The sequence below is a fragment of the Mesocricetus auratus genome, unplaced genomic scaffold, assembly GCF_017639785.1.
Source record: "Mesocricetus auratus isolate SY011 unplaced genomic scaffold, BCM_Maur_2.0 Super-Scaffold_4256, whole genome shotgun sequence".
Lineage (NCBI taxonomy): Eukaryota > Metazoa > Chordata > Mammalia > Rodentia > Cricetidae > Mesocricetus > Mesocricetus auratus.
The window spans coordinates 87,631,814-87,657,103 of record NW_024429182.1 but is presented as its reverse complement, the minus strand read 5'-3'; the positions used below and the strand labels follow the sequence as shown (position 1 = coordinate 87,657,103).

Below are 25,290 nucleotides of genomic sequence, written 5' to 3'. Positions count from 1 at the left end.
AACCAAAAAAAAAATGTGATACAAGAAAATTAGCCCAAGTACAAGAATATGGGTGTGTGTCCATGTGTGACAGTCACAAGATAGGGTCTTTCACTGAGCCTGGTGCTCACTGATTCAGTTAGGCAGGTTAGTCTCCCCAGCCCTGAGATTACAAGCCTGCACTGCCACATTCATTTATTTGTTTGTTTGTTTATGTGGGTACTGAGTATCGAACTCAGGTCTTTGTGCTTGCATGGCAAGCATTTTACTAACTGAGCTACCTCCCAAGCTCAAGCACAAGACTTTAATCATTTCAGAAGCTCTGGGCTTCCTTTGGCCTTGTGAGTAGTGATCCCCTCATCAATGAGTAGTGGATGGATGGATTCCAGCCAGGTCTCCTGATAAATATTGATCATGTCACATCAAGCAAATATTGCACATCTAGTCATTATTGAATAGTGAATGGGAAGTGACTGTTCTGGGTTTGCAAACTAGGAATTTAAAGATATCACAGTTCCCTTTGGTAGAGGGATCAAAGATGTGGTTGCCAGAGCACCTGGGGAGTTTTAATTAGACATAGGCTAAAGTGGCTGAAAACTGCCTGGCCCCAGAGTGCTACACAGCAGGACTGTCTGCTTGGCTGGTCAATGAGTCCATTCAGGTAGGAGTCCTGTGGGGCTGCCTGTTTGAGACTACCTTCTGAAATGGAGGAAGGCCCTCATTATGAGATGATGGTTTTTGTCTTGAGGCTAAGACGGACTGACAGACAGAGCTGTCTCCAGAGTTTCTTCAAGATCAAAGCTTGAAAAGGGAACTGGGAGACTCTGCGAAAGAGGAACAGTCACATTTGGGTGATGCAAGTCCCCAGGGCCCAGGACAGCCTCTGGCCTGTGACTCCCGTAAGTTATGGCAAGACAGTCCAGTAACAGCTGTCTTCATGCCTTCAGGGAGGTAAGACACATGCTCACCCATCTCAGGAGTCAGCCACACTTGTGAGAACAACTAGTTCAAGGGCCAGAGTCTGAGAGCCTTGGGGTAGTCCCAGATGCTGTCTGTGTCATGGCCTTGAGGCAGGCCAGAATTCCCAAGGTCATGGTAGAAAGAGACTTGAGAAATCAAATTTTCCAACTTCATTTCAGCCTCCTGCTAACTCTTCATCCTGTCCCTTCCTTTCTTGAAACTTCTAACCCAGCTCCCCAAACTCACCAGAGGGGGCTTTGAAAGCCTAGACCTAAATGTACCCTGGGGCTGTACAGCCTCCCAGTATCCTCCATGATGAGGCCCAGTGTCCCTTCTAGCCTCTGCTCTGGCAACTCCCAACTAAGTCCCCCAGGATCAGGTCACGCCCCTCTGAGCACTGTGACTCAGTGTAGGTTTGATGGTTCACCTCTGACTCAAGTCATTCTCTCTGTCAAGTGGAACACTTGTAAGGTTCCAGTACCCTTTCTTCTGAAAAACCACCATCCCTGGTTCCCCTAACTTCCTGAACCATTCTGAGCTGAACCTTAGGGCCCAGGAGACCTAGCTGAATGCAGTAAGGACTAGTTTCCATAGACTGTGGTATAACTGTCAAAGGCCCTGAAGTCTCAGTCATAAATCTGTTTTCATCCTAGCAAAGTCAGCCCCACCCACTTCCCCAGGCCCAAGGGATATCCCCTGCTTCTTGTCCCTCAGCCTGCAACCTTACTTTGCTCCCGGGATGAGACAAGAAACCCTAACCATATTTTCCACACACACCAAGACCTCAGATGTCTTTCCCAGCCACACCACTGAACCTCTTCTGCCTGTGAACCTGAGGGAGGGAAGCTCCATTCTGTGTGCCTCTGAGACAGACAGCTAGCAGGGACAACTGTCTTGTCAGATACAGTGTTGATCAGAAACAGGGCATGACAGGGGAACCTAGGGCTTCAACAGGAGATGAAGTAGGAAGAAATAGTCCAATGTAACACCCCAGTCCCATACCTGATTTTCAAGGATGGTACTTCCCATATAATGCCATGATTAGAACTATAAACTGGAATTTGTGGTGTTTTGTGAGTAGTCATGGGCATGGTATGTTATTCCTACTGAAAGTGATGCATGACAATGGTTGGGAAGGCACCATGGTGGGAATTAACAAAGTCTCCTGTCCCTTGTTTCTTTTCATTGAACCCTACATATTTTATAGGCCCAACTCCACCACTAGAGCTGCCAAAGCACCCTCTTCCTGCCTGTGTTGAACTCCCTTGGTTCTCTATAAACCACCTTCCCATCTGCTTTCCTGACTCAGACTGTCATTCCCAGTCTCTAACTAGCCCCTAAGTCTATGACCTTGATTTGAACTTGCTGCTTAGTATTGACCTCCACCACTCACTTAAGACAAAGATGGTTCTCTCAGAGACCCTTAGTTTCTGTACCCAGACCACAGGCCAAAGATGCCTTGTGCCCACAGAATCTGATACCTACCCACCCATGCCTTACCAGCATCCTCCACCCCCATGCAGGGGAGAGTCATTAGATCAAAGTTCCTTGTCTTGCCCTGCCAGCATCCTTCCTCATGGCAGAAGCAACTGGCTGGGAAGTTTGAGCCATGGGCTTTTGCTACTTAGTCTCCTGAGTGTTGACAGTCCCTCCTGCCCTCCCCTGATTCTGTACAGGTGCCTAGGCACTCTGGAGTTCTAGGAGCATGTGGTACTCCTTCACGTCCTGTAAGTAAGAATCAGCCGCCTTACCACCTAGAAGGCCAGCGTCCCCAACCACAGGCAGGAACTGACTCTAACAGCAGACTCCCTCTGGTGGGAAGCTCTTGGGGATCTACTTCATAATGAGAGACATAGTGGCCAAGGAAAGGTAAAAAGTTAAATACAGGCCTCCAAACTGATGGGGACCAGAGGAAGAAAAGCTCCGTGGTCACTCATGTAGGGGCTGCTCTTCACAAGTGGTCCAGACAGTGCTCCAGGGAGGAGCCTCACCCTACGGTGACCACTACCTGAGAAAACTGCCAGTGCAGCTTCATCCTCTTGGCCTTGGCATAGCTGCACTCGATGAGCCGTGGCCGGCCGTTGACGTCCACGAGGCAGCGGTTGTCGTCGTCATCAACAGTGGGGCTCAGGACACCCACGTGGATCTGCTGGCTGCTTGTGTAGTACACATTCTAGGGTGAAGAGAAGGGGAACAGGTCAAATGACAGTGGCCAGAGAGATGGAGGTTAAGTGGCCATTACCACGAAACAACTGACAGACAGTCCTTGGTAAGGGGAGACCCCAGGTTTTCATATCCAGTGACTTTCAGATGTGCAACCAGGGCAGTGGACAGCAAGAAACCCTTTCAGTTTGTGATCCAGGAGAGCATTTGGTCCACATGGAGTATGGAGACAGAACTTTCAAGAAATGAAACTTGCCCTCATTGCATGGCACACCCTGATATTTTCCATTCTATTCTTGCATTGGAAAACATTGGCCATAACCTTTTAAATTGATTTTACCACCCACAGCTTTGAAAGTACCTCTTAAATCCATTATGTGCAGACTCGCTGACTTCCTTCATAAATATTTTGTGCTAGATACTGCACTTGGCCAGAAGACACAGTGCACAAAGGCCCAGGCCCTGCCTTTGGGGAACATCCAGGGTTGGGGGTTGGGAGGTAAAAGACAGAATTTCCATATCTACTAAGACTGTATACATCAGGGACTAGAAAGAATCATCCTAAAGGCACAAGTACTGTTGGCCTTGAGGGTGTGCTGGGAAACCCCAGTCCACATTCCTATTTAATGAGGACTCACAGCTATGGCTCACTACAGAGAAGGGATGCGGGGCACACCAGCAAAGGAGAAGGGTGAGGGACCGAAGCCCCATAGCCCAGCCTCAGCAACTAAGAGTTCTGTCTCAGAAAAGTCACACAAGACTGTTTTGTGCTGTTTCCAGTCATGAGCATGTCAAAATGTGTGATGTAGCACCTACCAGGGAAGCTCGCCAGAGCCTTGGCACCCAGATTTCTACTAATTTCTACTAGGGCAGCCTTGGCCTGAGATGTACAAAAATGCCTCTCTTTTCCACCCCATTCTGGTCTTCCATCAAGTCATTAGCAAAATGACTATTAGCAGAAATCCACCTAGAGGCCAGAGAATATGGGAGCCCATTGAAGTGTACCATGGGGCAGCCTCTGAGGGAGGAAGGGGGTGGAGACAGAGGGACAAATATTATAGCCAAATCAATCCTCTAATATCATCTTACAGTTTATTGGGTTAGTCAATCCAGGGCTGAAGACATCAAAACCACCAGCCTTACTGATTACTGTCATTACAGAGGTGAAGGATTATAATGACCAGAGTTCTAAGCAGAGGCAAAAGGTACAATGCCCAGCTCAACATAGAGATGCAACCAGAATGCAAGAGACAAGGATGCCTTTTCAGGTGTCCATGCTTGAGATCTGAGTTCCTAGCGCAAGGCCAAGGAGGTCCAAGTCTGTGGCCTGTGTGTCTGGGCTACACCAAGGTAAACTGAGGACCTGTTGAGAATTCTAGTTCATTGGAGCAAAGGAAGGATTTGACAGAGGGAAGGCCTAGGAGCTGCAGTAGTCATACAGCTAAGCATCACAGTTATCTATCCATCCAAATAAACAAATCAATCTCCAGGTTGAGTTCTGTGATACAGAGGTGATGAAGCTGTAGTTCTTATGTGGCTGAAGCCTGGAGACTGGGTGGGCGGGCAATCTTCTCTGTCTGTCAATAGGATGGGATTTAGAATTACCTATGGGGTGGGATAGGGTGGGGTAGATGGGGGTACTTCTGGATATGTCTATGAGGGCTTCCCAGAAAGACTCAACTGAGGAGGAAGACTCACCCTGGAGGCCCAGGCTGGGAAAAAAGGAAACAATGAGTTGAACACCAGCTTTTCCTCACTGCTTCCTGATTGTAGGCACAATGTGACAAGGACTTCGTGTTCCCTGGCCATGCCTTCCAAGCCATGGCAGGCCGAAGCCTCAAACCATGAACCACGATTAACTTTCATTCCTGGAGTTGTTTCCTGCCAGCTTTTTGTCACAGCAACAAAAGAATAATGTATAAGCCAGCCATACACCAGGAAGCAGCATCACCCAGTCCATTGACACAAAACTTGAGCTACTTCCCCATCCCACCCCTCTCCTCCCTAGCTTACTCCAGCTCTTGTACCTTTGAACCAGAAATGAAAAGTCCTGAGGCCTTTCCTGAATGTGAAAAAGTACATGACCTCAGCCACGGAGTTGCGGAGAAGGATGAGTCAGGGACCAGGTACTTCCCTCCCTCCATTCCTGACTTCTGTCATCAGAATCTGCCTCTTGTCTCCAGGGCGGGGTCTACACACACAAGTGACCACGCAGGTAATAGCTGGAACCAGTTTTATCCACTTAGTTGCTCTGAAGTGCCTTGGGAGATGCTTTGAGAGGTATGTGTGCACTTACAGGCTGCTACAGCTGTCACCAGAGCTGTTTATTGCTCCAGAGACTCAGAAGATCATAATAAGGGCAGACAGACAATTGTTGGTTATTTAAAAAGCCAACAACAAAGTGTATCTTGACAAGTGGAACCAGGAAGCCTGAGGATCACGGAGTCAGATTTGGCAAGGAAGCCACCCTCCAGTCCTCCCTGGGACACCTCAGAGGCTAGCCAGTAGCACAGTGAATCAATAAATGACCTGAACACATAAAACAGGGGGAGGGCTTTGTGCAAAATACCCCTTGCTCGATGCCTAGAGGTCCAGCAAGCATGGCCATGCTTTCAGACAATGAGGAACTTTGAGGGTTGGAGCAAGAAGTGATGTAGAGCTGTGGTATCCAATGAGGGCTAAGGGGTAGTTTTGCTTATTAGACATCATTTAGGGTTCCTGGACATAACACCTCAGTAAAGTTAAACTGCCTGGCCCCAAATATCAGCAGTATTATTGTCATGAGGCCCTGGTGGGCCTTGGTTTAGACTGCTAATATAATCAAGCTGAAATATTGGTAGTTGTACTATGCAGGAGCAGAAGGGGCTCATGCACTCTCTCATTTAATTCTAATGGTATTATGGGTCAGGGGCAGGGTTTGAGTACCCCATCTCCAAAGTGCTTAGGACCAAGTGTTTCTGATTTCAAGTCTTTAAAAGGATTTGTACAATATATGCATATACATTCATAAAGAATTATTTTGGAGATGGGACCCAAGTATAAACACAATTTTATATATAAGCCACCTCTCATAGAAGGTCAGGGTTGGGACTGTCTGTGTGAGTACCCAAAAGCCTTCAAATGTGGACATTTCAGATCTTGAATTTCTATCCATATTGCCATTATCTCCCATTTTGCAGATGAAGAACTGAGGCAAATTAAGTTATCTGAGAGGAATTAAATAATGTGTCCAAAGTCACACATCAGTGACTAGCAGTCAAGATTTAAACTGCAGTCTGTCTGACTCCTGAGCCAGACCCAGGACAGTTCACATGCCTCACCTGGTTCCCTGAATCCCTTCAACCTTCAGTGAGTGGGCTGAAAGGTACCAGGGAGTGCCGGAGGCTGGCTTCCATATGGTCCCCTGGACACACCATGGGGTCTGGACTAAGTGCTGGAGGATGGGAGGGTCCTCTTACTAAAGACTAATAGAACACAGGATGCTGAGACAGCAGCATCCTGCCAGTAACTGTCAGAGGCAGAGGCAGGCAGTTATCCTGTCTGGATGTTTTACAAACCCCCCAGTGATATCGAAACGATACACTGGCCACTCAGCTCCTCTCCAGTTGTAATGATGGATTTCATCCCTTCTTCACTCAGCCCTGCACAGCTCAGCAGGGCTGCACACCTGACTGGCATTTTATTCTGATGCTTGATGGAGAAAGAAAAATCACCTACAACTCTAAGAACAAATATCCGCATCTTAGGTCTCATACAAGTGTTGATATCCCCTTCTCCAGGCCAGGGCCAGGAGTAATGATGAATGGTTGAGCTGAAGACAGCTGTGGAGCCCATGGAGCCCTGTCTTCATGTTACTATCCTCTGGGCCTGAGGTTAAAGGTTGGGTAAAGAACCCCCAGAGCAGGAGAATGGCTTTGCTTGAGTCCTTCACCTCTGATAAGGCCATTCCCTGCAGGATACAGGTGGACCCCCAAACCAGAGTTCCTATCCTGAAGGTATGCAAATGAGCCACAGTGTCACCCTTCACAGGTACCAAAGGTCACTGACAGGGCTCTCCAGGATAGAGGAGGGACATGGGATGGGAGAGGGGAGAAGACTGGAACCCTCTTTTTGTGTGTGCATGTTAGGGCTTCTCCACAGGCACGGATACCTTCTATCTGTGAGGAAAGGGAAACTGAGGCTACATCCAGTTTTGAAAAACAATTCACCACCTGGAGGCCTATTCTCTTTCACCACCTGGAGGATGTTCCCAGCTAGGTTGAATTCTTGACAGTTCAGGGCCTGTATCTCCTTTCTGAGGCAGAAGCCTGGGTGGTCCTCAGACTCCTCAGAAGCCCAGGGCTAGATCTGAGGCTCCTCATCCATCCAGCCCATCCCCCAGCGAGGATGGTGCAAGAAGAATGTGGCTTCCCAGGGCCACTCCAAATGCTTCCCTTCAATGCCACCAACAGCACAGCATAGCCAGGACCACTTCTACCAACTATTCCCCCCTGAGTCCTGGGCATCAGAAAGGCGCCTGAGGTCACTATGGGTGGGGGCCTGGTTCCTTCCCTTAGACCTGTCTTGCAGATTTTTTTCTTTCTTATAATTCAGTGTCACAGGATAATTTTGTTGGAACAAAAATTTATAAAGAACTTTTTTTTTTAAGAAAAGGATTGGCTGCTGAGCCTGGTGTGGAGGTGACCTCCTGTAGTTCCAGCACTCAGGAGGCAGTGGCAGGTAGATCTTTGTGAATTGAGGGCTGGTTAGGGCTACATAGAGAGATTCTGCAGGAGGCATCTCAGCAGCACACAACGGCTTAGCACACTTTCTTTAGCATTTACCCAGAGCCAGCCAACCAGAGTTTGCAAACACTGGCTAAAAAGACTTGTCCTCCATTTCCAGCTTGGACACGGCCAATCTGCAGATCTTTCATTCCTCTCACTATCACCCCACTTCTGCACTTCATGTTGTAACTTCTATTGAACTTCTAGAACCTTCCACACACACCAGGAATCTGCAGTGAGGCTTCTTAGTGACCTGTATTAGTCACTTTGCTGTTGCTGCTGCTGCGATAAGACACTGATCAAACAGCAAGCAGGGAGATAAATGGTTAATTTAATCTTATGGTTCCAGAGGAACAAAATCCACAATGGCAGGGAAGGCATGGAGCTGGAATCTGGCTGGTCACAATTTTATCCTCACACAGGAAGCAGCAGGAGGGAACTGGAAGTGCCCCTAGTGATGTACTTACTTCCTCCAGCAAGACTCCACCTCTAAAAGGTCCCCTAACTCCCCTAAATCCAACAAACAGTGCCACCAAGCAGGGGCCAAATGTTCCAATGCATGAGCGTATGGGGAACATTTCTCATTCAGAACACACAAGATAAACTTCTGGGCACAGCTCAAGTTCTGGATCTCTTCCTATTACTGGGCACAGACATTGAAGCCTTGGTTTCCCTCCATTAGTGTTGCCTTGGCAACACTGTTGCTCTATGGATTCCATGCCCTTAAAGAGGCATTTCAGAAACATGTAGCCTCAGGCATGGAGGGACAGTAGTGGAATTTGGCTGACACCTTCCTGAGACTGGAGAGTGGGGTGGAATGGGAAAGGGGAGAGCCATAGTGAGGCAGTATGTTCTAGAATTATCACGGGAGAAAACAACTGTGTTTGACAGGTTCTGGTACAGCAGGGATTAGGGTGTGCTAGCCTCCTTAGGCTCATTTCTTTGAATACCTGGAAGGGATTCCAAAGACTGCTGAAGCCTGACCCAGGATTGAGGAACCAGCTCTCTGTGAGGTGTGGCACATACCAGGGAGCCTCATAGGATAGCGAGAGTTAAAATAAGGTAACAGAAGCCAAACAGTGGGCTGACAATCTAAGAAAAGAAGACATATGATAGTATATGAGGCTGGAGGGTCCTCAGGATCCCAGTGCCATCAAGCTTAGGGTACCCACCCTTGCTCTACATCTCAGTCACCTGGAAAGCTTAGCTAAAACCTATAAACTACTGACTTGGGAGCGGGCATGGGGAAGGTCATGGTTTGGCTGTAAAACATTCCCCATAGGCTCAAGTGTTGGAGCAGTTGGTTCCCAGCTGTTGGAAATGGCTTTAGAAGGTCTGGGAACCTTTAGAAGGTGGAGACTTGTTAGAGAAAGTGGGTCATGGGGCAGGCCTTGAAAAGTCCAGCCCTACTTCTTGTCTGCTTCCTGTTTCCTGCTCCACCAAGTTATCGGGGGTGGAAGGGGTGAAGAGTACAGGCTACACACCCCTGCCAGCACAGATGCTCCTGCTGCCATGCCTTCCTCTCCAGATGAATTGTGGAAGCTCAGTCTCAATTTATAGAGTGGTGCTGTGACATCCAGAAAATGTATTAGAAATGGGCTTTTTGTCCTATTTACCCAAGGATGAGCCACAAGCCTCTGTAGACAGGTGGGCTGATTTAGAGGTTTGGTTTTTGGTCATTAATCCCTTGACACAGAGGTTCATTATGGTGCTCGGGGCCACAGGGCCAATAAATGAGGAGTTGGGGGTGAGTCACTTCTAAAACACCCTTACAACCACCAACCTCAGCACCAAGTCCTTGCAGGGGCAGAGGCATGTACAGTTCCTGGTGCTGCCTCTCTAAGTAGCAGCCATGTGTAAGGCATGGCTTCTAAACCAGCTCCTCTCCTGGGAACTCATTTCTCCTGTGAATCGATGACTAGACCATGAGCCTCATGGGGAGAGGCTTGTAATGGGGGATGATCTCAACCAACTCAGTAACCCTCTTCTGAAATGCCAGGCCCCCCAAAGCAGAAAGGAGCGAGACAGGCTCCTCCCTTGAACTGCTAGCTACAGAAGCAGCCGTGGACATGAAGAAGAGGGGACCTAGTGAGGGTCCCTTAGGTGTGGGAGACAGGCCGATGTAGCAAGATGTCTAGAATACTTCCCTGGCAGGCCTGTAACAGGAGACTTGTTAGAGTGTTATGATAGCCCAGGTCTGAGGTGATGAACTCCACCCAAAGAGGCCAGTGAACGATGAAGTTTGAGTACAGGCTGGAGTGGGGGTAATTTGCCCAGATCAAAGCCACAGACGTGTGCAGCACCCTTCTGTGTGGGGAGATGAGGAGAGTCATCATGGAGACTGCAGACAACACACTGGTAATCGAGAGCTGTGGCTTCACACTGTTCCCTGTTAACACATCTCAACACTTTCCACAGTCTTTTAGCAAAGATACCCATGGGGCCTAACGCTGGGCTGCAGGCAACTCTGGAAGCACCGGCAGGCCTGTCTAGACTCTAGACAATCAAAGTTGTATCTGTGCAGACCAGCAGGGGGTAAGTGGAGCTGGTACCTTTGAATTTAGGACTGAACAGAGAGAGCCTCCCACTGAGAACCCAGGAGATAGTCAAGTGGCCTGCAGCACTGTTATTGGGCTGGGATCATTAGCTTAGATTTACTACTGTCAGAATATACAAAATGTCCTCTCCTCCTTGTACCCTTGAGGTCCCCCCCATAGTTGTGTCCCCCATCAAATATGTCAGATGTGGCTTCTTATTTAACTATGACCACTATGATACATTCATGTCTAATCAGTTTTCAGACTATAATGTGACCCCTCGCCCCTCCTCCATCTCTACATGTTATAGAGTAACACACACACACACACACACACACACACACACACACACACACACACACACACCAGGGTGGGGAGGATTTTATTGACTTCAATTTTGGAGTTTCAAGATCTGGCAGACACACTACTCTGGACTCTCTATTGCTAGATAACAACAACCAGGAGACAGAGTAACAGTGGGGCTTACAGCCTCTCTCCTGTGCCTAAGGGACCCTTGCTGGTCCCCTCTTCTACATGCCAACAGCTTTTTCCACTGTCACCTTCCTGGAGATCAGCATTTTGTCTTCTCCCTTTTTGCCCTGCCACCTGCAGGATCTCAGATGGGTGGGGCTGACTTTGGTGACCATGAAACATGAACAAGAAGCTAACTCTGACAGCCATAAACTGCCAAGTTCACTAGCCTGCAGAAACTGACCCTAGATGAGGGGTAAGGTCAAATCCTAAAGTATGAGACACTATCTTTAGAGCCAAAAGGGCCAAAGTGAGGAAGCCATCACTGGAGACCATAAAGATGGTGATGGCTTCTAGACAGCCTTGGGAAGATTGATGGCATGCAGATGAAGAGTAAGCTTTGTTTTTCCAGCTGCTTTTGGCAAGACACTGCAGAAGAGAGAGAAGGTCAGAGAAGAAAGGGACTTGTGGAGAGGTCAAGAAACATTTGTTACTGTAAGCTGTGGAGATCCTGAGGTAATGAGTTACTGGGGCATGACGGGCCTGGCTGATGGGCAACCATTTTGTTAAGCTCCCTCCCCTACAATACTGTGCAAAAATAGAAATGCCAAATTCAAATTCAAAGCATGACCTTAGAAAAAGTACAGGAAACTCTGAAAGTATATGCCAAGGGGACTTGAGCTAATGTGGAGAGGGTGGTTGATATAGGAAAGACTCTGTCCAGATCCACACTGCCTAGACTCAAGGCCCTGTTCCCACCTGCCTATGACACAGAAAATGTATTCAACTGTCATAGTGGTTACTAGTGCTCCGTGTTAGGTGACAGTTCACCATTGTACCACAGGTCCCTATTAGATCCCAAGTTCCCTGAGGACATTGGCCATGTCTGCTCACCTTGTACATAATTACCTGCTCATCATTGAACCTACCACTTGACACATAACATACATTCAAACACATTAGTTTATTGGATTAGTGTTATTACTAAAGTATACTAGGGACCTTTGAACTTCAACTTGGAAATTCATTCAAGTTTGTTCCCTAGTGTCTGCTTCACACTCCTTACTTCCTGACCCCAATCATCACTCTTCATAGAGTCTGGTGGCTAAATGACTCTCCCCAAGACACAGAATGAGCTAGATGGAATGCTTATCTGCCCACTACCCCAGAAAAAATGAAGCGCTATCTCTTGCTGGTATAATACAGCTACCTTGTACTACTTTAAGAGCTTAGGATGTTCCTAGTAAAAGAGGAGCAAACACAAATTATGCTATCACACACATGACCTCCAACTCCAAACAGGCCCCTCCACCCTAACCAGCATCTGCTCTTTGGGTGCTTGGCCAGTGTCTGAGCTCTCTGTTCTCCCGCAGATGCCCCACTCTCTGCAAGGCAGTGTGAACTTATTTGTCTTGGGCATCCCTCCAAGTATTCCAGAGTCTCAGCAGTGGCTCTTTCCTGCTGTCCAGGACCAGCCCTATCCTGTGCTTGGATGGCAGCCCCTCCTGTCCTCATTCAGTCCCCACCCCTAGGGATGTTGCTTAGTATTATGCCTTCTCTATCCTAACACTGATCTCTTTCTCTGGTTCTTCCTCTTAGCCTCAAAAACATGCCTGCTTATCGCTTTCCCTGGAAAACAAACCTAAGCACACACCCTTCTCAACCCCATAGTCTTCTTTGATGGCCAGCCCTCTCTCTTCATTCCTCTCTAGCAAACTCTGGGCAGAAGAGGCCATACTCAAAGTGTGTCTTCTCATTCACTTCCTAAATCAGAGCCATCATCATCATTTCCTCCCAGGGGCTCTACAACTACACATGTATCATACAGATTGGACCTCTTAGTGTGAACAGCCCTCAGGTTCCAAGTATAGGTTCCATGGTGAACCTTGTCATCATTAGAAAACCCTCAAAGGGCAAAGAAGGCAATCATTGGCTTGCCCCATCTTGTGAAAACTCCCCTTTAACAAGCTTTCACTAATGTCTTATTTAGTTGTTTCTTTTGTTTAACCCACATTTGTTAAGCAGTTACAATGTCCTAGACAAAAAAAAAAAAACAAAAAAAAACAAGTAAGCCTAGATCATTCCAAGGATTGCAGAGAGAGTGCACAGACGCTGGTATTTTCTGTAGCCAGTTCTGTAAGAATCAAGGCCAGCAAGTCCTTTTTCCTGCAGTGAAAATGTTACAAAATTTTCCTTTTTGGTGTCCTTCACCCAGGACAACCTCTACTCCCACACATGTAACTGCAGTGAATAGTGTATTTTTTGAGCAAAGGAAAATATAAAGCTGTCCTGGTGATTGATTTAGAAGGCCTGGCTCTACTTAAATTCCCAGCATATTAACACAGTACTACCCTTGAGGGTTCCACTAAAGAGCTGCTCTCCTAGGGTTCACCCACATCAGTGAGAAGGCTTGCAGCATCTGGGACAAAGGTGATGTGACAATGCAGTTAGCTGGAAAAATCGAATTGGAGAATTCATTTATGCCCATCATGTATTCTCAACACAGTTCCTTAGGAACTTTCTTAAAATGGATTAAGCATGTCCTCAAGCTTCTGTGGTACAAATACTGTTCAGGTGTCCATACTCTGTGGCACTGGCCCTTCCTGAAGCACGGAGACTATTGACTTTGGCTCTGCCTTTCTCTGATTCTTAGCTAATGGGAGCCCTGAAAATTCATGAAGACACTTTGGTAGTATCTGGCTAGCACTGGGTCCTGCTGTGGTGATCTTGCACAATCAATAGAAACAGTCCACATGATGACAAACTACTCCACCCAGAGTATTAACCTGCCTGTTGAGAACCTACCCTGGATGCACTTGATCCAAATATGTGACAAAGGACATTGTCTTTTTTGCACACCAGAGGAAGAATGCTACCACCCTGCATTGTCCACTCTATTCTTCTGATTCCCGTGGGAGCAGTCCCATAATGCCACTGCAGATGGGGAGTGAGTTACAGCAGCCATGCGAGAGGGGACTCACTGGTGAATTAACCCTTGTGCATCTCAAGAGGCTCCTGCATCTCTTGCCTAAGGGTTGGGCCATATAGAAAAGCAGGTCAGTTACACATGCCAGCAAAATGTGGTGGCAGAAAAGGCAGTAATGGAAGAATGTGCTTCCTATCCATGCCCAACCTGTGCCCACAGCAACCGGGCTTTCATCAAGAAAGGAGAGTGGGGCCTGGTTTCCATCTCTCAGGCTTCCGTCTCCATGTCTTCATGGAAAGATGTCATGTATGAAAGAAGAGGTACAGGATAACACTAATTCTGACATTAGTCTCACAAGGAAAACCATGTATTGATGGAGGGCTTAGCATTGAAACTAATAAAACCAGCAACCACCATGTACCCAATGGGGGCTAATTGTGCATCCAGAGTGATGCCTTTGAACTTCCCATTTGATCTTGGAAAAACCTCTAGGAAGCAGTAAATGAAAACTAGGCTTTGGGTCCTGTAGGAGATGACAGAGTCAGTGTGCCTAAACAGGTTACCAGGGTTTGACGAGTAAAAGTACTTCAGCCATTGTAGTGGTCTGAATAGGAATGACCCATAAGTTTGAATACTTGGCGCCTAGGGAATGCCACTATTATTAGGAAGTGGATTAAACCTCTGCACTGTAAGCCAGTCCCAATGAGATGTTTTCCTTTATAACAGTTGCTGTGGTCATGGTATCTCATTACAGCAATACAATTTTGAACACGACAGTCATTTACTTAAAAATCCAACAACTTTGCTATCCAGAGTTCATGTAGCATCTGCTGTGAACCAGGGAGTAGAGCTCACTAGATAACAAAGGTCTTTACCCAGGTGTGGTGGTATATGCCTGTGTTTCTAGCAATTGGGATGTGGAGGCATGAGGATCAGGGTTCAAGGCCGTCTTCAGCTACATAGCAAGTTTGAGGTCAACCTAGGTTGCAAGAAACCCAGGGAGTGTGGGGAAGAATAGAGTTCAAATCCCCTTGAGTCCAGTCCTGAAACTCCTCAAGTGTTTTCATGAGAATACTACAAGCTAGACTCAGTTTCCCTTTGGATCCCAAGAGGAAATCAGTGTTTATCTAGGTTGGGGTTACTCCCCTCAGACTCTCATCATGGCCTTTATTCACGGAGCAATTATGACTGGTGCGCCTCCTGGTGCCACCCAGTATCATCCCACACTGTGTGACTCCTTGTACTATTTCCATGCAAGGGTCTCTCTGAGAGCAGCAAACAGGAAGGCAGCATGGACTCTGCCCTGAGCCTCTGCTCTACAGTGGGTAATCTAGGTGACAAACAGGCTCTGCTGGGTCACACAATCACTGTGAGCCCCAGTTTTCTACCTGGTAAGAACAAGGTATTAAAAGTGCCCACTTCTGAGGGCTGCTGGGAACGTTAGCTTAGACAAGAGAAGTATTTAAAAGGTACCTAGGAAGAACACACAGTAAATGTGCGTGCACACTATTGCCATTTTAATAATCATCTTTCAACATTGAAAACACTCATTGAAATATCAGGGTTCTAACTTAAACAAGAGGATGAACCTGGTGCGAGACACATACAGATCTGTGTTTTATCTAGCATTCAATTCCCGTGCCCGTTTTACTGATCAGGAAACCAAGGCTCAGAGAGGCTAGGTGACCTGTCTAAGAGCACACAGTCAGATTAGAATCTAAATTCACCCCCTCTGCCACTGGGTTCCCATCTTGTCTCCATGGCCAGAGTTATCTGGGAAGCAAAGCTCTGCAAAGAAATGTGGGCATGGGGCCAGGGACAACAGCTCTCTGCTTAGGAGCCAGAATGCTGGGCACTTATGGTACTACTAATGACAGCCTGCTCCCAGCCTGTGGGAGTTTAATAAAAGTCATGCAAAACTCGCTGTTGATGACTCTAATTGCAGAGTTTGGACATGAAATGAAGAACATATGTGGAGTGAATAACAAATCAGGCAACTCCCTCTTTTGCACTGAAACCTGCAAGAACAGCTCAGAGTTCACCATCAGCCTGTGGGGAAAGAGGACATGATACCATGGCCTCACGCCTGGGTACCTCCAACAGCCCACTGCTCCCTGTGACCCCCTGTTCAAATCACTGACTATCCCAGCCCAGTCCTCTACTTCCATGAGAGATCATTAGAGAGAAATGTAGATGATGTATAATATATATATATATATATATATGTATATATATATATATATATATTGGCTTTTTCAAGACAGGGTTTCTCTGTGGCTTTGGAGGCTGTCCTGGAACTAGCTGTTGTAGACTAGGCTGGCCTTGAACTCACAGAGTGCTGGGATTAAAGGTGTGCACCACCAACACCCGGCCTGATGATGTATATTTTTGAAGCAGCGGGGAAGAGGCAGGGGACTGTGGGATCTTTTCTCACCTACCAAGGAGGAACCAGATCCAGGCAGGCTAGTGCTCAGGGGCAACCCCAGGCATTCTGGTGGTTGACTGTGACAGAAAGGGAAACCTGTGTGTGTCACCCATGCCTCTGGGAGCAGCTAGAACAAAAGAGGATGCTCTGATAAATGATACCATGGCCAGTCCTCCTCTCCCTAGGCTTGAGTCCTGGACAGGCTGCCCCTGGGTGTGACTAAGTACCTGTCATGAAGTTCTAGGACTTACAACCTGCATCTGCCTCCTGAGAGGGGCATAGGCTTCGGGACAAGCTGGCAAGGTGGCAATAAGATGTAACAAGCAGGCCTGCAGAGCCAAGCAGATACAGATACGTAGGGATTTTCTGTGTGTATATGTAAATGTGTGCACACCTATGCAAATATGATTAAACACAAACAACATAACAACCTGTAGTTAGCATTTACTATGAGTTATGCCTTACCCTAAATTGTACAGTGAAACAAGACCACAGATTGACTAAACAGCAGAGTTGTAATTCATGGTGAATGGCAGTAGAGTGAAGGAAGAGGTGGGGGTGAGGGCGGGGACCACAATGTTAGCCTCCTTCCTTTCAATAGGCATCATGCAAAGAGTGATACTGCATGATGCATGAATCAGACAACTCATGAACTCAGCCTCCCTGAAGAACAGAGAGACAATAAAGCTAGCTGCTGACTCCAGGTCCCAGGCAAGGAAGGTAAGGCACTTGGTCTCCATGGACACTTTCCAGGGCTGCAGTGGTGAGTGAGGCAGGAGTTTCAGAAGGGAAATGTGCACACAGAATCCTGTGCTCACAGGTTAGAACATAACAGGGGTGCTGGAAACATCCAGTCATTTGTTCCAACTGTCCCATGGTATAGGCAGATTGGGACTAGACTCTTGCTCTGTCTGATCTGAGATCTCCTCTTCTATGTATCAGCCATTTTCTGAGGTCCTCTGTAGGTGAGATCACCCCTCAAACAACCACTCCTCACCAAGAAAGCAGGTCTGTGGGAAGGAACTGAAGAATGGTTGTCAGAGGATATGGGAGAGTGGGCCATCCTATGGCTATTTTGGGACCAGCCCTTGTGACAGTGCTGAGACTTTACTTGCTCTGCATTCTGCATGAGTGGGGGCCCTTGGGACTATGTGTAAGATCTAGATAATCCTCTCTGGGTAACTTCCTGAATGACGCTAAGATTCACGTGACCAGTTGTATTATTAGTTTCCCTTTTGCTGTGATAGAAGCAGGGGGTTTTGGCTCACAGTTGAAAGTATAGAGTCTATCATGGCAGGAAAGGCATGGTGGCTGGAGTGTGAGGTGGTTGGTCACACTGTCCGCACAGGAAGAAGAGTCTGGATAGGAAGTGGGACTGGGCTAGGAAACGTGAAGGTCTATTCCCTCCAAAGCTCTAACTAACTAAGGTTCCCCCAACCTTCTAAAGCAGCACTGCCACCTGGGAACATGTACTCAAACGTGTGAGCCTACGAGGAACATTCCACATTCAAACCACAGCACCAACCAAATCTATCAGGCTATGGGCGACCTTCCTGCACTGCCAGGTATCAGTCTTATGACAGGAAGGAAACACAGGGAAGATCTGCAGACTGCATAGCTGCTCTTTGCCTGGCATTCTATTTATTTATAGATAAAAGTCAGAGAGAAGTGGAGACATCTGCCAGAGGTCACTGACAAGTGCAAAGCCATTTAAATTCTTGGCAGACAAAGCAAAACTTTGGCAATTGTCTCTGGAATGTTAAATGAAGGGGTTGGAGATGCAAGCACAATCTATGAGGTGTTTTTGATGTCCCTGAAGCTACTGGGGACATTGATAAGTAGGGACAGGGTGATAGTGCCATTATAACTCATTGGCAAATGGAAACTTCTAGAAAGTTGTTAGTAGACAATGAGGTAATCAATGCTTTTCATTTCAATATCTGTCTGTCTGTCTGTCTATCATATATCTATCATCCATCATTCAGGAGGCATTGTCAAATAGAGAAGGGGTAAGGATGTCATTATAACCCATTGGCAAATGGAAACTTCTAGAAAGTTATCAGTAGACAATGAAATAATCAGTATTTTTCATTTCCCACCCACCTATCTGTCTGTCTACCAACCAAGCAATCAAGCATCCCCAAGTGACTACTCTTAAAAATGATGAAGAGGACTTGAGTGGATGCAGCTCACCTCACTGACAGAGCAGCTCACTGACAGAGCACTTGCCTGGTCCATACAAGGCCTTGGGTCAATCCACAACACCGCAAAAATAAACAAAAATGAAAACTAAAGAGGTAACGACAAAAAAGCAATGCAACAAAGTTCATTTCATCCTCTACATTTGGTTTAACTTTTCTTAAACACACTTCCTGATCTGACATGAAATTCATCTTTAGGTTAGAACAGAATTTTCTCAGCTCAACTCTGTTCTTTAGACCCAAAGTCAAAGCTTGTCCTGAAGCACTGATGTGGCAGCTTCAGAACTTTACAGACTTCTGGAGGGATTAAGATCCTTTCTACCTTTCCTTTCCTGCTGCCAAGGAGAAGCGTTTCATCTCAATGTGTCACCTATCTTCTAGAAAACTCTGTCAGAATGGACAGAAGAGATCCTCAGATTCTGCTGTGTTCTTTCTGACCCCACATGCCCTCTGTGGGGTAATGAGGTGTTTGGAGCAATAGGCTGCAGGGTTTCATCATGGAAGCTAATTGTCTGTGTTTGGTTTCCTCCTCCAGGCTGGGGACTCAGGTAAGCAGCCTTTCTCACTCCTAGTTCTTGGCATAAAGCTTAGTGTGAATGGGCAGATGAATGAATGAGTGAGTGAATGAGTGATTAATTGGATTGAGTCTGTGGAAAGACCCCACTATTGTATTTTTCCCATTAGGAGAAATTTTCCAGGCTGTTACACTAATTAGGGCTAATATTCTCAGTTATTTTGAGGATTGCTTAAAATTTGCTGCTAATTTAAATAAAATGGTTACATTCACTCATTACCAATTAGTATCCTTCCCAGCAGCTTCACCTCACTAATTTGATTACCTACATCATGCTTTCTCCTGCCCAGGGCCTTCCCTGAGACCCGGGAGTGTCACAACTCCATCAGAGTAATGTTTGTCTCTGAGGGTTTAACCCAACTGTGGGAACAGTTTGTCCCAGCACAAGCTGTCTCTGGGTCTCTCATGTCTTCTGGGGCCCCTGGCACTCACTAGAAGTCACTCTACAAACATCCCTATCATTGTCTGGAGTATGAGAAAGCCAATGTCATGAGGGTGCTGTCCACTGTCCTCTGGGATCAAGAATGACATAAAAGGAAACACACACATGGTGATGGATCCTATGTGTGATGGATTGTCAAGTACCACAGATGAGGAAAGAGCAGGGCTACAATCCCAGCACTAGTATAGTAAAGAGGATCTTGAGTTTGAGTCCAGCCTGGGTTACATCATAAGACTCTGTCTTGAAGCATAAAGAAGCCATAGAGTCACAGAGTAGGAATAATCATGGATTTCTTAGTTTAGGTATCATTCTCCTGAAGTCTACCAACATGGCTTGGGCAGAGATGATGGGGACACCACTGTCACCTGAGTCAGTGGCCAGAAGGGTGCCCTTGTTCTCAGACAAACATGTATGTCCTTTTATTTTGGAAGGTGGTTTCAACTCTCTCAAAGCTAATTATTAGTTTTTTTTTGCCCAAGAATAGACTTGAGTCTCTCCACAAGCCTCTTAGTAATAACTGCTTATACAGAATAGGCAACCATCATGGGCCAGCCTGCATTGTGTAAAGGTTTCATGTACACCATTATGTAAGCTTTGTAGCAACCCTACAAGACAGCTAATGAGGTAATGCTATAATCTCCATTTTATGGGTAATAAAAATCAAGGCTAAACATCTACTCAAGGTACCTGGCTAGTAAGTGGTATAGCTTCAACCCAGCAACAACTTTAAAAAAAAGGATGATTTTTTTTATCTTATGTATATGTGCATGTGGGGTACCTGTGAGGGCTTGGAGAGAGAACTGGACCTCCTGAAACTTATAGGCAGTTGTGAGTTACCCAAAGTAGGTTCTGGAAAGCAGCCCAGGTTCTCTGGAAGCACACGTACTATTAACCACTGAGGCATCTCTCCTATCCCCAAGATTTATTTTATTTTCTAATTATGTGCCTTGTGGGGGTATGTGCATATGAGTGCAGTTGCCTGTGGAGGGCATGAGATTCTCTGTAACTGGATTTTAGATCACCTGACATGGGTGTTAAGAACTGAACTTGGGTCTTCTGCAAGAGCTGGTAAAGGCTAAGCCATCTCTCTAGCTCTCATGTGTTTTTAAAAACACTTTGTTACATTTACTCATGTGTGTATGTGTGAATGCGTGTGTGTGTGTGTGTGTGTGTGTGTGTGTGTGTGTGTGTGTGTACCCTAGTACATAAGTGAAGATCAGAAGACAACTTGCCAGAATGAATTCTGTCTTTCTCAGGGATTCAACTTAGATTGTCTGGACTGGTGGTAAGTGCCTTTGCCTGTTGAACCATCTCCCTGGCCTGGCTCTTAACATCTAGTTATTACTATATGTTTCCCTTCAGCATTTGCAGGCTGCCTGTTGGCTATGGATCTCGGGGAAGGGCCTGTGAGGTTTCACAGTAGAGGTCAGAAAGGCTGTCATCTCAGATTTATGTATACTCTGTAGATGGCAATGTGAAGGACATTGTTCTCCTCTGGGGATGGATAGGTATAGCTTACATGGAGACATGTGGCATCCCATCTGTACATGTGTGACTATCCTTGGGTTCTCCCTGTTTTATGAAAGGTTAGGGAACTGCCAGGAAGAGGGACCAATCTCATCAAAAATGTATGTTTCATATGTGTCAGAAAAAGCCTGCAGGGTGCAGCGGGCACATAGGGCCTGCATCTATCCACAGTCTCCTAAAAAGTACCCTGAGCACTTTCTTTCTTAATCTCTCCATGGCTGGAGGATGCTTTGGGGAATCATTGGAATCCAGAATTCTTTTTTTTTTGTTTGTTTGTTTTGTTTTGTTTTACGAGACAGGGTTTCTCAGTATTATTTTGGAGGCTGTTGGTCCAGCTCAGCCTCGAACTCACAGAGATCCACCTGCCTCTGCCTCCCGAGTGTTGGGATTAAAGGCGTGCGCCACCACCGCCCGATGGAATCCAGAATTCTTGACACCTCACTAATCACTCAATTCATGTCCCTGTGTCCATACTGGGTGGATACAGAAACTCAGGGCAGGGACACACAGCCCACTTCCAGGATAAGCTGGCTTTTCTGGCCCTCCCTGCTCCTTCTTCAACCAATTCCTGCCACAAGAGTCCACATGGTTTCATTCTTTGGTAACCTGGACCTGAGCCTGGTACTGAGCCTCCTGGACCCTGAAAGCATGAACCTGGAAGTAGGGGGCATCAGGCCTGATGCTTCCTGCAGAACTCAGGGGCATGAGTACATGAAGAAGCTGATCTATGAAGGCAGATCCAGCATCCCTGGCAGGCACAGCACAGACTCACAGCTTCCAGCCAAGTACCTTTCAGAACAAAAGAACTAGAGATGAGCAGGTTGTCACAGCTAGCAGAGCTGTGTCTAGAGATGGCCAGTCCAGCTTCATTATTTACAGATGGACAGACAGGTCCACAGGTAGCTAGTCAACTGGGGAGAGATCAGAACTGTCACTACCCATAGGAAGCCCTCAGGGATGACAGGCTTCACTAGGATGGTGACTGCATTACACACAGAGCTAGGAATTCACTGAACTTTCTGATTACATTTAATATATTTTAGCATAAAGTTAAAGTCCCACAGTGGAGTCTAACAAACTATGTCGCCAGAAAACATTAAAGTGACAGTAAAGACCTAGCCTAGGACCCAGGCCTCCTGCTGCCCTTCACCGATTCACCTGTATTTTCACTGCCAGAGCAACTTACAGATGCTCCAGGGATTGCCACTCGACTCATAGAGTTTGGCAGGGGAGGATATCTACATTGCTCCCTGGGCCTGTGGTGGCAGTGACACCCTTGATGATCTTAATGTGCCCTCCAGCATCTGTCACCACCCTCCTGTTTCCTTGTAGAACATCGAAGCTCATAGACAAAGCTTTTCACTTCACAGCGCAAGGGTCTGACAGCCACTCTTCCTTTTCTCTTACTTCTCTGTGTCTCTCCCAATTTCATTCACCTCTATCCTTGGCTTCTGCTGAGGTGACAAAATCCACTGATCATACCCCTGGCCTCAGCCTCTTTATCATGAGTCAAGCCCTAGCATTTCTTTCAAAAGGTATCTTCTACGGTAAGCCTTAGACTTCTCTGAGTCTTTACATTGAGTGAGGTCATAGGTTGGAACCTTATTCTATAGTATTAGCGTTCTTGTGAGGCACCTCATTCCTGTGGGGCCCTTCTCTCCATACCATGTGAGAGCAGAAAGAAGGGAGGTAACCTGATAGCTATGAAGCAAGCCATTGCCAGATGTCAAATTTGCCGGCATCTAGATCTGGAACTTCCTGGTCTCCAGAACTTTGAGAAATGCATTTCTGTTGCTTAAACGTTGGTATTTTGTTTGTGTCACTTGAGCAGATTATCACAGGTAATATTTATTAAAGGGAACACACACCAACCCAATGGTTCAACAATTCTATTCCTAAGTGTAAATCCAAAAAAAAAAAAAAAGAGTACGGAAATGAGTCAGAAAGACATGAAAAAGATGATCACCTCAGCAGGACTCATGGTACTTGTCTTAGTCACTGTTTTATTGCTGAGAAGAGGTGCCATGACTGAGGCAACTGTCACAAGAGAAACCATTTAATTTGGGGCTTGCTTACAGTTTCAGAAGGTTAGTCCATTATCATCATGGAGGGAAGCATGGCAGCATGCAGGCAGGTGCTGAAGAAGCAGATGAGAACTACAACTTGATACAGAGAGAGAGAGAGAGGGAGAGAGAGAGAGAGAGAGAGAGACAGAGACAGAGAGAGAGACAGAGACAGAGAGAGACAGAGAAAGAGACAGAGACAGAGAGAGACAGAGAGACTTGGCCTGGCATGGGCTTTTGAAACCTCAAAGCCCACCCCAAGTGATATACTTCCTCCAACAAGGCCACACCTCCTAACCCTCCTATTCCTTTCAAACAGTGCCTAAGTGACTATAAGCATTCAAATATATGAGTGTAAGACAGCCCTTCTTATTAAACCTATCTCAGCACTTCATAGCATATTCATAACAGAATAGTATACAGTAAAACAAATGAGCAACTTACAAGATCCATGAGTGTAGTTAACAGATATGGAGGCATTTTGGAGTGCTGGCTAATAAGATAATGTTCATTTCACAGGCATTCATTAATCTGTACACTTATAACTTATTATCGTCTGTGTATCTCTGATAGGACACTTATTAGCATAAAGACAGTGCTGTGGTTTGAATGTGAAATATCCCCCAGAGGCTTAGGTGTCTGAACCCTTGATCCCTGCTGATGGTGCTGTTTGGGAAGTGTGTGGAAACATTAGGAGGTGGGGGTGGGCCTTGAGGTTTTCTAGCATGGCCCCGCTTACTCTTCCCTTCTGCTTCCTGAGTGTGGATGCAATGTGACCTGTCAGCCTCCTGCTCCAGCCTCCATGCCTTTCCTACCATGATGGACCATGTTCTCTTGTAACTCTAAATGGAAATAGCCCTTTCTCCCTTAAGTTGCTTTGGTCTGGTATGTTGTCCCAACAATATGTATCGAAAATGTCACACTGTTCTATAATAAGGGATGAATTGCTATGCAAAGTGATGTGGGGACATGTATGATCTGCTGCCTGGAGACTGAGACTAAGCAAGTAGTGATGTCACAATAACATGGCCCACCAAAAAGATAAGGTGTTAGGGTCACAGTGAACAGTCACTGAAGTTCCCATCATTTGCACACAGGACCATGTGACAGCCTAAAGTTACATGTTTAGGCAGATAACAACTTAAACACAGAAGCACAGTTACAAAAACTGATAAGAAAGCATCCTTCTTAGTCACTGCCCTCTTCTGGAGTTAAACTCTGCAACATGGCCCATCTGAACACTCTACATGCTAGGACAAAATTGGTCAGTGGCTGCCTATTATTTTATTGCATAAACCAGCTCCATTGCCTGTGTTTCAACATACCCTTGGTATATCTGACACCTAGACTATGGATGGAGGATTTTAAAGGACAGTCCATGTCCTGGTGGCTACCCTTTGTTCCCCATCAGAAGCATATCTTAGAAAGGGTACTCCTGACCTACAGATTGTGGCATGGCATTCTATGGCTTGTAGACTGTGACATGGCACTCTATGGCCTGTAGACTGTGACATGGCAGTCTATGGAACTCAGGCACATTAGGAACCTTGGCAGAATCCTGGAGCTCTGCCCTGCTAAGGAATGGCTTTTCTTCCAGAACCAGAGCTTCTTAAAGGAAGCAGTAGTTTCTCTGTAAAAATGTATTGCCTTCTCCTTCCCTTATCCATAGAATCCTTGTTCCCTAACACCCACTTCTCCAGCTTCTATTGAGGGAGAAAAGGCGAAACGTGGCTCTTGGGCTAATAGGAATACTTCCTGATGAATATCAGAGATTTCTGGGTCCATGGCAGAATCCAGCTGTGCTTCCCCACACCAGGCACTCACATGCACACCATTGGCACAAGGGTCTCCTAAAGACTCACCTGAGGTGTCATCCCATGGCACATGTACACGATGGGGATGTTCTCGGTATCTGGCCCCTGATCAAGACACAAATCAGTCTTCAGGGAATTCTGCAGCTGAACATCAGAGGAAATGTGGCCACACCCAAGGGGAAAGATGGGAGAAAACACAAGTATTAATTTAGGAAAGGTGAGTGTATCCCCCAGAAAGATTCAGCTTCTCCATCAATCCCAGGTCACCAAATAGAACTGTATCAGCAGGCCCCAGATGCTCTTCTGTGTAAAGGTCGGGGCTGGTCACTACTACCTGGGAAATCAGGGCATCTTGTTAGACAGAAAGCTGACTCTACAGAGAAAGATCATCAGAGAAATAAACAAGAAGTGCACAACAAGAACACTTGGATCTCCATTGTTC

At 46.4% G+C, this 25,290-nt stretch overlaps 1 protein-coding gene across 1 annotated transcript in view; it reads right to left on the bottom strand.

Moving 5' to 3' along the window:
- Positions 1-25,290, bottom strand: part of Galnt18 (polypeptide N-acetylgalactosaminyltransferase 18) — a 292,370-nt gene that overhangs the window by 9,396 nt on the left and 257,684 nt on the right. The window contains exons 9-10 of the mRNA XM_005075674.4: positions 24,897-24,992; positions 2,948-3,112 (exon numbers count right to left, since the gene is read on the bottom strand). Of these exons, the coding sequence (XP_005075731.1) occupies positions 2,948-3,112; positions 24,897-24,992 (261 nt within the window). The remainder of the gene's footprint in view (positions 1-2,947; positions 3,113-24,896; positions 24,993-25,290) is intronic.